Below are 13,228 nucleotides of genomic sequence, written 5' to 3'. Positions count from 1 at the left end.
CAAATAATTAAATTTACTTAAATTATTTAAAATATTAATTTAAATAATTAAAATTATAAATAATTAGTTTTATAATAATAAAACAATAAAATATTAATAAAAATATAATAAAAATATAAAAATAATAAATTATTAATAATATATAACATTTATCGAATAAAAAGTTTTAAATCTATTTTAGCGATTTTAAAAATGTTATAGAGTTGTTTAAAAAATAAAATTATTACATAATTAAAATATATTGTTTTATTAAAATTTTTATAATCTAAACATATTTTGTAATATAGTAAATAAAATAATTAATAAAATTAACTAATAAAAATATTTTTATAAAATTGAGTCTGTTTATATAGATTAGTCTTAAAACAATTTGATAAAATAACTGAGGTATCATGTTTATAATCACATACATACCACAATAAAAAACAAAAAGTAGTTAAATAACATTTTGCATGATTTCTTTTCAACGCGTTTTCAAGTCGTGTATAATTAAAGTTGAGCATTTTGGTGAATTTGCAAATTCAACTTATCTTTACCACTTTAAAAACATGATTATTCCTTTTATTTACCAAAAATTAACAGTTGTCTTTTTATTTTAAATACAAATATTACTAATTTTAAGTTATATTCAATATAAAAAATTATAATATGTGATTTTATAATTTATAGTATATCTAAGTAAATTTATTCCAAAATAAAATTACATATATTTATAATATATTTGTATTTTATAAAATATTATTATATTTATAATATATAATTCTTAATGAAAACACAATTAAATTATATGATGACAATAATACAATTGTTAAAACCAATACTATAAATATATAAAAAGTATAACTTTTTGTATTTTATTGTCTTCATTATCTTAAAAATAACAAACATATGCAAGACTCAAATATCAACAAACGTTTTGAAGAGTTCCGCAATTACTTTACTTTTGAATTGAAAACGCAACTTCCTGAAAATCGTCTACGTGAATTTCATTATTGTATTTTCTGTGGAAAAATGTTTAATAGACGTAAATACATGAAACACTCTATGGAAGCAAAACTCGAAGAAACAAACAAATTTAAAAGTATTAATAATTTTAAATTTTTTGATGAGAATTTCGACAAATTTAATTTGATTGCGCTCAATAGTCAGCTTGTCGAAGAAGAAAAAAATAAGTCAAGTGGTTTGACTGATAATGAAATAGACCTCTCGCCAAATATTTATAGAGGTGCCGATTTATTGAAAGTGAGGAATGAACTTGAGTCACAATTGAGACAAACAAGTTACACTACATTTGAAGACGTCAAGAAATATTTATTGAAAGGATTGGAAGAAACTGTTCGTGTTCTTCCACTCATTAATTATCAAAATTTCCAAATGAATATTTCTGTTTTACACAGCGAGTCAACACAAGAAGCACTCGACAATATCAGTAAAAGTTTTGATGTTCCTATTATTAATTGTGAAGATGTTGTTTCAAAAAATTCAACTGGTATTGTGGACTCTGGAACTTTATTAAAAACTCCCGCTATTACAAATTGTATTCCGACTCCTCCAACAATACAAACAAGAAATGCGACACATGTTGATTATAGCCAGGCTACCGAGAACGAATCTCAGAACACCAACGATTCGACCAAAGAAGAAATAAAATTCACTGTGTTTGAGATCGAACAATTGGAAAAAATGAAACACATTAAAGAGCTCCTCAGACCAGAGAATAAATACTCCGCTGAGTACATCGCACAAGAAACCAACAAAGAAGTACAAAGGCGACTTGGTAAAAATATTGACAGTTATTCAACAACAAATGATGCTGGAAATGAAAGAGGCAGCTTTATAACGATGATGGCTGCATTGATGATGGGAGCATGTGGGTTGACAAATAATCAAATTGATACCATGTCAAAATTGATATCCATAATTTTGCTCATGTCCAATGTTCCTAAAAAAGTTGTTAACACTGCTCTCAGTTCTTCAACCATGCAACGGAGATTTGAGTTGATTTCAAAAAAATCAGATATGACCTACAACTAATCTTCAAGCAGTGTGACTATTATACATTAATGGCCGATTCAGCAATGTACAATGGTGTTGAGTACTTTTCTCTCTTTGTAAGATTTGTGTTTTCAGATGGATCATTTGTTGAAAAGAGAGTCAAAATTGTAAACTATGACGGCAAAACAGATGCTGCGGGGTGGCTCAGTTGGATAATGAAAATATTGGAATTGATGGATGCTGACCTCATTAAATGCATTGGTGCTTGTTTTGATGGAGCTTATGTTCTGATACGAAATGGTGGGCTCTCTGGTAAACTCCTGGCTAAAATTAAAGAGAGAGACGGGCTGAACGGATTTGATTCAAACTACTGCTTTTCACACAGAACAAATAAAGCGACTGAAAAGTGTTTTGGATCACAATGGGGACTGGCTATTGAAAGTTTCTTGGACGGGTTAACAGTTCAGACAACAAGAACAGCATGGGATCAATTCTGTGCCAAAAATCATATCAAAGGTGCAGTTCTCAAATTGGTTCAACGATCCGAAACAAGGTGGCTCCAAACAGTATTGATTCTTGATAACATGTTTGAGAATCTGCCTTCACTTCAAGAATTTTACAGTGAAAGAGAACAATACCAAAAGCCTTTTGGACCTCGCAACATTATGGGTGAGTGTAATGTCAACTGCAAATTGTTTGTTGCGTGTATGTTCTTCACTCAAATAGTGCTCAGTAAGGTGAAGATAATTGACGATTGGCTACAGACCGCCAATTTACTATACCCGTGGCCTATCAACGTTTTGAAGATTTAATTTCAAATATTTTCGAGCTCAGACGTAAGGTGGTCTTAACCGATTATTTAGAAAAATGAAATACACTGAAGATCTTGACAACAACGAAAAGTTCATTTTGAAAAAGTATTCAATTCACCTGCTCCTTAAGTTGGGTGACGCGATGATTTTGAGGTTTGCAATTCCTTCAAGAAAAATGACCAAAGAAGACCTCTTCGATGCTGGATTGTTGAAGGAGAACCAGGTCAAAGGAACGAATATGGCAAATTTCGCGAAATTACAAAGAAAACTCAAAGGAAAAGAATTGGTAATAAACATCAAAATTTACAACAACTTTGATGCAAAATCATTCGAGGAAAGTGATGACCAAGAACTAAAAGCGGAAGTTCAAAAGTTTCAAGATTGGTACTGTGCCAACATTGAAAAAGTCGAACAAATTGCAAACAGGTTGGAAAGGGAAGAAAGGGCTGATGCTAATGAGGCGATACGTACTCTTGTTAAACAAGTGAGATTAACAAGTACGGATCAAACAGAAGCAACAGATATCGCGGAAGATTGCAGCAGTAGTGAAATTGTTAAAGAAAAGAGAGCAAACTCCATTCAACACAGAAAGCAAATAAGGATTTTATTCAAAAAAGAAGCAGAAGATTTCTTAAAAAGTTGCCCAGCCAAAAAACTAACTTTGAACACCTTGTTTGCTCTGATGAGTCAAGAAGAAAAAATCAATTACCACGTTTATTCAATCTTGTGAAAAAGATGAATGCTAAGAGTCCAACCACTTGCCCAGTTGAAAGATCTTTTAATAAAATTGGACAACTTGATAGAGCAAACATGAGCGTTGAAAAGAAAGTTGCTTACATGGATGTTGGGGATGCTCTGAAAAACTAATTACCAATTTTTAATTCGATTTGTTTAAATGAATATTTTAATATATAAAACAGTCAAAAAAGCTCAAATATTTCGGGTTGATTTTTTATTGAGAAAACAGTCTTAAAAATGTAATATTTCGGGAAGGGGTTTTACTATAATAAAATTCATTTTCAACAATATCGAATAAAAGTATAAAACGACCCACCCATCACCGTGAACGGGCAGGAAGGAGGGCTATTGGAATGATTAAGGAATCAACCGACATCTTTTTTCTAAACCTCACCCTCTAATTTAAATAAAATTATACTATAAATTAATAGATACATACATAATTTAATATTATGGGTAATTAATTATACAATAACTAATATTAATCATATAATATACTAAATAATTATAATTTAATTTTCAAGATATAATTTATAATATAATTAATTGTGTAATGAAAACTATAATTTAAAATCAAACGTATTTATCAAATCAAGCAGGTTTACTTTTTGAGAAAAATATGTCTAACAATGATAAACCATTTAAAAGAGATTTATGTCAAGTCCTTTGAAACTGAAGGAGACTTGTTACTGATAGTCTCAACTAAGATCTATGATCAATGATCGAACAGAGAAGAAGTTTGCGGCTGCTATATTCAAGTTCTCGATGTAGGTGGAGAAGAAATTTGGGGAGAAACTGTCTGTCAAAATTTGTTAGACAGATTTTATGTACTGTTGTAATAGTATACAATCACCTCTTGTTAGATTCATCCACGCAACTCATTTAGTAGTGATTGTTGGTGTTAAAGGTGAAGTAGGGAAAACGAATGCGGAGTGTTTGATAGCATTGAATGATGCATTAGTGACTATTGGAGAGATAAAGATACTATAGTTAAAAGGCATGCGAAATCCATTTTTAGGAAATTGCAAATGATCAGGGCAACAGAACAAGTCATCATGTGTTGCCTTCACAGATAGCGAGAGGCTGATTGGCGATGCAGCAAAGAACCAGATTGCAATGAATGTGAAGAATACAGTCTTTGATGCAAAGAGACTGATTGAAGACGCTTTAGTGATCCAACAACACAAGAGGATATGAAGCACTGGTCGTTCACTGTCGTCAACGATGGGAATGACAAGCCACTAATTCAGGTGGAGTACAAGGGAGAGACTAAGAAGTTCACACAAGAGGAGATCAGTTCGATGGTGCTGACGAAGATGAAGGAGACGGCAGAAGCGTTTGTTGGTGGGAAAGTCAACAACGCAGTCATCACATGTCCAGCCTATTTCAACGTTTCACAGCGACAGGCAACAAAGGATGCAGGCACAATTGCAGGCATCAATGTGCTCAGAATCATCAATGAGCCAACAGCAGCCACAATAGCATATGGACTTGACAAGAAGACGGAGAGAGAAAAGAACGTCTTGATCTTTGATCTTGGTGGTGGAACATTTGATGTCTCACTTCTTGCTATTGATGATGGAGTCTTTGAAGTGAAGGCAACAAACGGCAACACACCTTAATGGCGAAGACTTTGATAACAGAATGGTCAACCACTTCATTGCCGATTTCAAGAGAAAGTACAAGAAAGACATTCAGGCAATGCACGAGCAGTCAGAAGACTCAGAAATCATGTGAAAGGGCAAAGCGAACACCGTCATCGGAAGCAACAGCAAACATCGAAGTCGACCAGTTGTATGAAGGCATCGACTTCTACACATCAATCACAAGAGCACGTGGAGTCCCATAGTTGAAGTCACATTTGACATTGATGCAAATGTGATTCTGTATGTGTAAGCTGAAGACAAGACAACGGGAAAGAAGAACAAGATCACAATCACTAACGACAAGGAAAGACTCTCAAAGGTACCAATCGACAAGGTGGTTGCAGACGCAGAGAAGCTCAAGGCGGAGGACGACAAGATGAAGGAACGTATCGAGGGGAAGAATGGACTTGAAAACTTCTGCTACTCGATGAAAAACACACTCAACGAGCAAATTGCAACAAAGCTCTCACCAGACGACAAGGCGGCAATTGAAGCAATTATCAAGGAGATACTCGACTGGCTCGACAAGAACCAATCGGCATCAAATAATGAATACACACAGAAACAGAAGAAAGCTGATGCGAAGATCAAGCCAATCTTCATACAGATATCGACAGAATAAAACTGGTAACATGTCTGGTGCACAACAATGGGGTGCAAAGAAGAGCGACACAAAGGGATCAAAGATAGAAGAGGTCGACTTATGTGATTTACTTGTCTTTGCAAAGTTATTCGAAGTGACTCAAAAAACTAATTTAAATTTGAATTGGTTTTTTAACTATTAATCTGTAACAAAAGTACTTGTTGTTTTGCGTTTGTCCATTATTAAATGTATTTTTGGAAATAATTATAATTTTTGATAGTAAATTAATAATAAAAATATAACTCTTTATATAGTTTTAAAAACATAATAGACATAAAAAAGGATAATTTTATACACAGGAAAACATTCTTAATAGCGGGAGGACGTCCCTATCTCACAAATTACCTATTTCCCCTATATTCCCATCCTTCTTCCCCATGTCCATTTTTTTTCTTTATTTGAATAAAATATATTATATTATTATGTATATTATACATAATAATATATTATTATGTATTATAATGGATTATAATATAATATGTAATATATATCTTGTAATTTGATAAAAACATGAATTTATTTTTTGTTCAGAAATGAGTTTTTTGTTTGTATATTAACAATAAAAAACATATATTGGTGAAAAATATTTATTTTGGAAATAATTCCACAGTTTTATAGTCGATAAATTGGTAAAAAAATATTTTTGTAATAACAAGATAAAAATAATTCTCTTTTACCACAAATGAACAAATAGCTTGATATTATATATATTTTACTTTAAAAAATATAACCTTTTACCAGTTTATTAATTTGAAAAAAAATGCTTAAAAAAGATTAATTTAAAAAAATGATGTTGTTTTAAGTAAAATGGGAAGACAAGAAAATGGTTTTATTATAGTTTATTTTAATTTATTATTAATTAAATTTATTGTTGCTTTATTTGACTAAATATAAATTCCAAATTCCAAAACGGGGTTGTTTTCATTGTCAACTGATAATTCTTTTTGCAAATTTTGTATTTAATTTAAACATAGAAATTCTAACAAACGGGAATTTCAAAGTATCTTTAATTTGTGATGGCATTTGATAAAATTGGGTTGTTTCTCTTAAATAGAGTGTTTTTCATAAAAAAATAACACCATTTTGTTGTGGATTATAAAATAATTTATTAATAACAGTCATGTTTTACTTATTTTTTGAAAAAAAATTAATTAATAACAATAGTTACATTACCATAATAAATAGTTTGTTGAATTAAGACTTAAATAAGTTTTGTTTATTAAAAACCAAGTTTTTTTTAAGTGTTAAAAACAATCTTTGTTTTGTGTATTAAATATTAACTTTGTGTTTCAAAAAAATGTTTTTCATTTTTATAAAAATATAAACAATATTTGCTTCTTATTTTTTGACCAAAATATTTATTTTATTTTACATTGAAAAAAATCCATTTTAAAAATATAAAATGAAACAAACCAAAAATACAATGAAAAAACACAATATAAATAAATGATCTGTAAAAATATTTGGCAAAAATTAACAATTGAGATATATGCCTCTTGAAGAAACGTTTTCAGTTTTTCCACGAGGAGAGGAAGTGAAGAAAGCCCATATATAAAGCGAAAACGAAGGACTAAACATATAGCAGGAGTGACCTAGAAAAGGCTAGAGTTAAACTGTTGGGACCCGAAAGATGGTGAACTATGCTTGTGGTGTTTGAAGCCGAAGGAAACTTTGGTGGAAGGACTTAGGAGTGTTAACGTGCAAATTACTTGCAATATATGAGTATAGGGGCGAAAGACTAATCGAACTATCTAATAGCTGGTTACACCTGAATATTCCCTTGGGAAGGTTGAAGTGAGAAAGTAGTGACGATTGGTAAAGATAATGATTGGATGTAATGGAGAGCTTGACTTTTCAACAATTTAACAAACTATGAATAGTCGAGAGATTCAAAAATATACTAATTTATTAGGAGTGAGCATATGGGACTTCAAATCGGCCAAGTTTAATAAGCAAGACTGGCGATGCGGGATGAACCGAACATACAGATAAATTATTTAAGGCTTACATGAGGAGAACTATAAAAGGGTTCATTCACATTGAATCCAGGTTGATGGCCATGGAAGTTGGAAATCGCTAAGGAGTGTGTAACAACTCACCTATCGAATGGATGAGCCCTGAAAATGGAAGGTATTATAATGAGAGAGGGTGATGCTGTATCCTTGTGGAGGCTGAGGCACACGAGGAGTAAGGAAATGCATGGTGTCAAGAATACGTGAGTGATAAAGGTAGAGAAGTAATTTCCATTGAAACAGACTTGAGTACAGATCTTGGTGGAAGTAGCAAATACTTAGAAGAGGAAAAAAATATCTAAGGACTGAAGAGAAGAAAGGTTCCTAGACAACATTAATTGGAATAGGGTGAATCGATCCTAAAAGACAAACGGAAAAATGCAAGAATGAACTCATACACAAGGCTTACAAAACAACCATACCCAATGAATATATAAACTTGTATCACGAAGCTAAATCATTTTTAATGTATTAGTTTATTATTTAATTGTTTATAATTATAATAGTATAATTTATTTAATTCAATTAATATAGTAAAAGTGTTAGAATTTTTTTATAAAATATATAGTTTCAAGTTTAGTAAATTTTACTAAAAACCCAAACGATATAAATTAATGTTTTTGTATTTTTTTGTCAAATTGGTTTGTTGCAATCAAAAAAACCAAAACAGTTCAAATCTATACAAAATTGATGTTAAAAAAGACTGAATTAATTCTACTCACGAAAGTTTTTAATTTTTTGGCGTGAAAAAAATATGATTGTTAACTTTGTTTTGTTTCATGGCAAAGTTGATTTTGTTATAATTTGTGTTGTATGTATCACGTTTTGACAATTATTATTGTAAATTTTGAATATGTTTTGATTTATTTGTCATCGTTAGATGGTTTTAATTTGTTGTGATTTGTTATATTTGGGTTGTTTTTAAAAGGTCTTTAATATTAATTCTATTTTGAAATTCAAATGGTATTTTAAAAAATTGTCATTACAAAAATATGTTAATGTTTTAAAAATTTTGTTTTTCAAATTGTTATGTTTTTTGTATTTGTATTTATGTTATTTAAATGTTATCTATCCCGATAAATAATGTATTTAATACCTATCATTTTTGGGTAAATAAAATAATTCAATATGTGTGTCTTTTAACTATATTTATTGATATTTTAAGTTAGATATTTGGTTGATTATTTTTATTGAGAGTAATTTATTTTTTTGTCCTATAACTGCTTTTGATTTATAAAGGTTTCTAAATAAAATGCCCGATTTTGTAGACATAGCTATCCTAATATTTAAATGTTCATTATACATTAATAATAAATATATAATTATTTAAACTATAAGTTTATAGTTATAAATATAAATCATGTACTAAACAGTTTAATTAATTATTAATACATTATTTCACTTTGTATAGTTTAAAACTATAGTATTGATATTATTTGTTATATAGTAAATTTATCAATTAACAAACATTTTTAGTTTTTGAGTTTGATTATTATTATTTAATATAGTTTTAAAATATAAATATTTAGTTAGTAACGTTAAATATAAATATGATAATAAACATTTCTCTATTATTATTATTAGTTGTTTTATAGCATTTTTAATTATTAATTAATGGCTTTTTAGCTTTATTATAAGTAGAATAGGTTTATTTTATTACATATTATTAATAAAAATACAATTATTTAATAGATTGTTATTTCATTGTTATTTGTGTTATTAAAATGTTATTTGTAACTATCGGTTTGATATGTAAAACAGTGCTGCATTTGTCACAATTTTTATGTCAATTATGGCAATCACAGCAGTAATAAAATATAAACCGATGTTAGAGAATTGAATTAGCTTGTTTTCCCATTAATTGGCTTAGTATTGATTCAAATAACTATCTGTTTCTATGTTTTTTCATTTACAAAAGTCGGCTTTAAGCTCGCCGCTAGATCTAAAAGAACTAAGTGAACATAAATTCAATACCGCTTTGGTGACGTGGCAAATAACAAAGAAAAAACACTTTTGTCACGTGATAGACCCTGTTCCAAATAAGAATGATTTATTGAGTATAAATTGGTTTTTATATAAAGTTATCGAGTTTTTTGTTGAATATTTTGATGACAAACAGTTTGATTTTGATATCCCGTTTAATACAAAAATAACAAAAACAATAAACATTGATTTGTTTTGTTTTTTTTCGAAATAGACAATAATTAATTTTAATATTAAGTTTAATAAAACAAATATATTAAAATCTGTAATTAATTAAACCATTATTTTAATATTATTTATTTTTTTATTATAATTAAAAAATTATATTATAATTCTAATTAAATAATATAATTATATATATAATTATATTATAATATAATAATAAAATGATTTAATAGTAGGAATAATAGTAATAAAATAATATATAAAATAAAAAATTTAATAATATTAAATAATAATAAAATAATAAAATTAGTATAATAAAATATTACTATAATAATAATAATCAACCCAATCATAACTTTATATTTTTAAATTAAAAACTCGGATAACACACATCATTATCCAGGCAATAAAACAGTCTTTCAAATGCTGTTTTCAACAACATATTTTTTGATCACATTTGACGAAGTTTCGAAAAAAATCTTTCGATGCCGACTGTTGTAGGAAATACACATACAAAAATATGGACCACACTCATCAAATTGTCGAGTTTTAAATTTTCAAGAACTCATAAAGAGTTTTAAATTTTCAAGAACATCATAAAGATCTAAAAATGACAAACGCAAAGGTTGTCCAGTAACATTTTTTAATTTGCGATGAAGTGGACACTTTGAATCTTTAATGTTGTTACACATCTGGTCTAGTTCTTCTTGAGTTCTATCCCAGATGTAGTCAGATAGTTTGTCAATTTCAATTTCGATTTTTTCGTTCAATATCTTTCTGTTTTTAAATACATAATTAGGTATATCAGACGTTTTAACCATTTCGTCCGGAGAATAGAACAAATCTACCAACTCCAAATAAAAAGTGTGATTATCTTTTTTCACGAAAAGCTTTTTCATCAACAATCCCCTCTTCGTAGTTGGTGTATCTTCTTGCGTGTAACATTTTGCAGAATGGGACAAGTGATAAAACCTCAAAAGTGCTTGTGCTCTAAGTCTTCTGCAAATTCGTGTCATAAAGGGGTCATCTGGTACTAAAATATCTTTAATATCTTTAAATTCGATCAAATTCCCACCTTTTATTTCATCAAGCAATACATTGACATATTTTGTAAACATTTCCATGCGTTCAATGTACTCAAATAACAAACAATCACTTTCTTGTAAAGAAGATACAAGTACTTATAGTATTTTGAATACTTCCCTTGATTTAATGAAAATACTTTTGATGTAAGGTTCATCCATATTGAATAGAACTTTTCATGTATCTTCTGTGTTGGTTTTTTCAATAATATTACTTTGTTCGGCTTGTCCATGAGTGACACACACAACATTTTTCTTTTTCGTAGGTGTAATTTTTAATACTCTTCCTTCTACGAATGTGATGTGATTCTTTTCAAACTCGGTCATAAGATTCTGAAGCCCTTCTGGTATTTTTATATATCGACTCACATCTTCATAGTTATTTGTAATATCATTGAGATTTTTGTATATGTAACACCACCTCGTATCAGAGTAAGTTGTGTGGAATCCATGACCAATACTACATTTATCACAATAATCTACAAGTCTGTTTTTACGACAAAACCATTGTGCGAAGACTTTTACCATTTTGATCTCAACATCATTTTCAAGTGATTCTCCCATCAAATTTACTCTGTGAGCTGCACACCAAAAATTTTTCATTTCGTTGTCTATTAAAGTACGTTCTGTTGGATCATTTACACCGATCAATTTATTCATTTCAACTGTAATTCCGCCATCTAATCCAGCACAACTTGCAGCTCCATCAGTAGTACAATTCACTATTCTATAAGTGTTCAAACCCAATTTTTCAATTTTTTCTAATGATTCATTTAGCAAGTGTTTTTGCATCTGTTTGGCCTTTGTATTGATTCAATATAAGAGGCAGTGAATAACACTTTCTTCCTTTGACCAATCTTAACATCACACAGAATATTTCTTGATCATTTTTCGTAGTTGAGTCAATGGAAATTGCTAAACATTTATATTCACTACTTTCGGCCTTAAGTTTTTCTTTCTTTAATCCATTAGCTTTAAATATTTGTGCGTTAACAGTTCTCGAGCTTAATGCCAACGTTTTAGCTTTTTCGAGTGAATCTCTACTCAGTGTTGCGTGACTTACCAATGTACATCGTTTTAATGCTCGTATTTGTTCAGCACTCAGGTGAGCTTTAACCATTTCACCATTCATAACATAATCACATACTTTTCTTTGCATAACTTTGACAAATTTAAGTGTTTTAATATTGGTGATATTACACGTTCTTCTAAATAAATAATCAAGTGCTACAATATATCTTTCTATTACAAAATTGTTGTCATGATCATAAGAAAATCTTCTAACTGATTCTGAAACTGCATCTATATCAATTTCTTTATAATCGATTCTATCGTATACAAGAAAAGTTCCATCTTCAAAGGTGTACAACTCTTCCAATAAATGATTTTTAGTGTTTTCTGGTACACATTTGAACATTTCATGTGCATTTAATAGTTCATCTTCAACATCATCATCGTTATTATCGGTACTAATCTGCACCTGTTTTTCATGTTCTTCAAAGAATCTTTCAGCACTCAAAATTTCATCCATCAACAATTGGTCAATTTCACTCTCATCACTTTCTTTATTCAAAGTGTCATTTTTATTAATTTCATTTAAATTTGTCGATGGTATAGGTGTATTTGTAGAACTAAAAGTTTCTGTATCCGATTCAATATATATTTTCGTTTGATCAGAAACAATAGTAGATACATATTGGTCTTTTTTAGTAGTGACTTGGTTCATTTTTTCTTTTCCGTGTTTTTGATCAAAATCATCAAATTTTGTTTTGTATTTTTGCATCTTAGCAGGCCCATTAAAGAAACTTTCATAAAGATCATGTTTGTTAATTTTAATGGTTGGGTTGGCTTTTGAATATAAAAATATTTCGTGTGATTTGTTGTTCGCTTTTTTGAATAAAGCAATTATAGCACGGTCTTCATCAGTGAAAACATAATTATTATGGTGAATTTTTCGATTATCTTTGTATGAAGAATGGTCTTTTTCATTTTCGCTTAACAACCATTTGTGATGATGGAGGCAAAAAGAAAAGTTGACATCTTTGTAGATTGCACGAACATATACATAACTGAAATCTTTTTCATTTGGCAACACATTCAATTCATTAATAACATTCATTTGTTTAATTGATTTTTATTTTTTATTTAAATA

General features: G+C 29.3%; 4 protein-coding genes across 4 annotated transcripts; 3 read left to right on the top strand and 1 right to left on the bottom strand.

Moving 5' to 3' along the window:
- Positions 1-888: 888 nt before the first annotated feature.
- EIN_285020 (hypothetical protein) lies at positions 889-2,807 on the top strand (the record flags this gene model as incomplete). The annotated part of the gene is made up of 2 exons (XM_004184214.1): positions 889-1,950; positions 2,043-2,807. 2 exons carry the CDS (start codon positions 889-891, stop codon positions 2,805-2,807), a joined length of 1,827 nt encoding a protein of 608 aa, XP_004184262.1.
- Positions 2,808-2,862: 55 nt separating this feature from the next.
- Positions 2,863-3,674, top strand: EIN_285010 (hypothetical protein; the record flags this gene model as incomplete). Its single annotated transcript, XM_004184213.1, has 2 exons — positions 2,863-3,519; positions 3,555-3,674. 2 exons carry the CDS (start codon positions 2,863-2,865, stop codon positions 3,672-3,674), a joined length of 777 nt encoding a protein of 258 aa, XP_004184261.1.
- A 1,064-nt stretch (positions 3,675-4,738) lies between these two features.
- Positions 4,739-5,167, top strand: EIN_285000 (heat shock protein, putative; the record flags this gene model as incomplete). Its single annotated transcript, XM_004184212.1, has 1 exon — positions 4,739-5,167. One exon carries the CDS (start codon positions 4,739-4,741, stop codon positions 5,165-5,167), a length of 429 nt encoding a protein of 142 aa, XP_004184260.1.
- Positions 5,168-11,845: 6,678 nt separating this feature from the next.
- On the bottom strand, positions 11,846-12,802 carry EIN_284990 (hypothetical protein; the record flags this gene model as incomplete). Its single annotated transcript, XM_004184211.1, has 1 exon — positions 11,846-12,802. The coding sequence occupies one exon, from the start codon at positions 12,800-12,802 to the stop codon at positions 11,846-11,848; it is 957 nt and encodes a 318-aa protein (XP_004184259.1).
- Positions 12,803-13,228: the final 426 nt, after the last annotated feature.

Source organism: Entamoeba invadens (assembly GCF_000330505.1).
Source record: "Entamoeba invadens IP1 unplaced genomic scaffold scaff_1105074725665, whole genome shotgun sequence".
NCBI lineage: Eukaryota > Evosea > Mastigamoebida > Endamoebidae > Entamoeba > Entamoeba invadens.
Note: the sequence above shows the minus strand (reverse complement) of the source record. Positions and strands in the feature narration are given on the sequence as shown.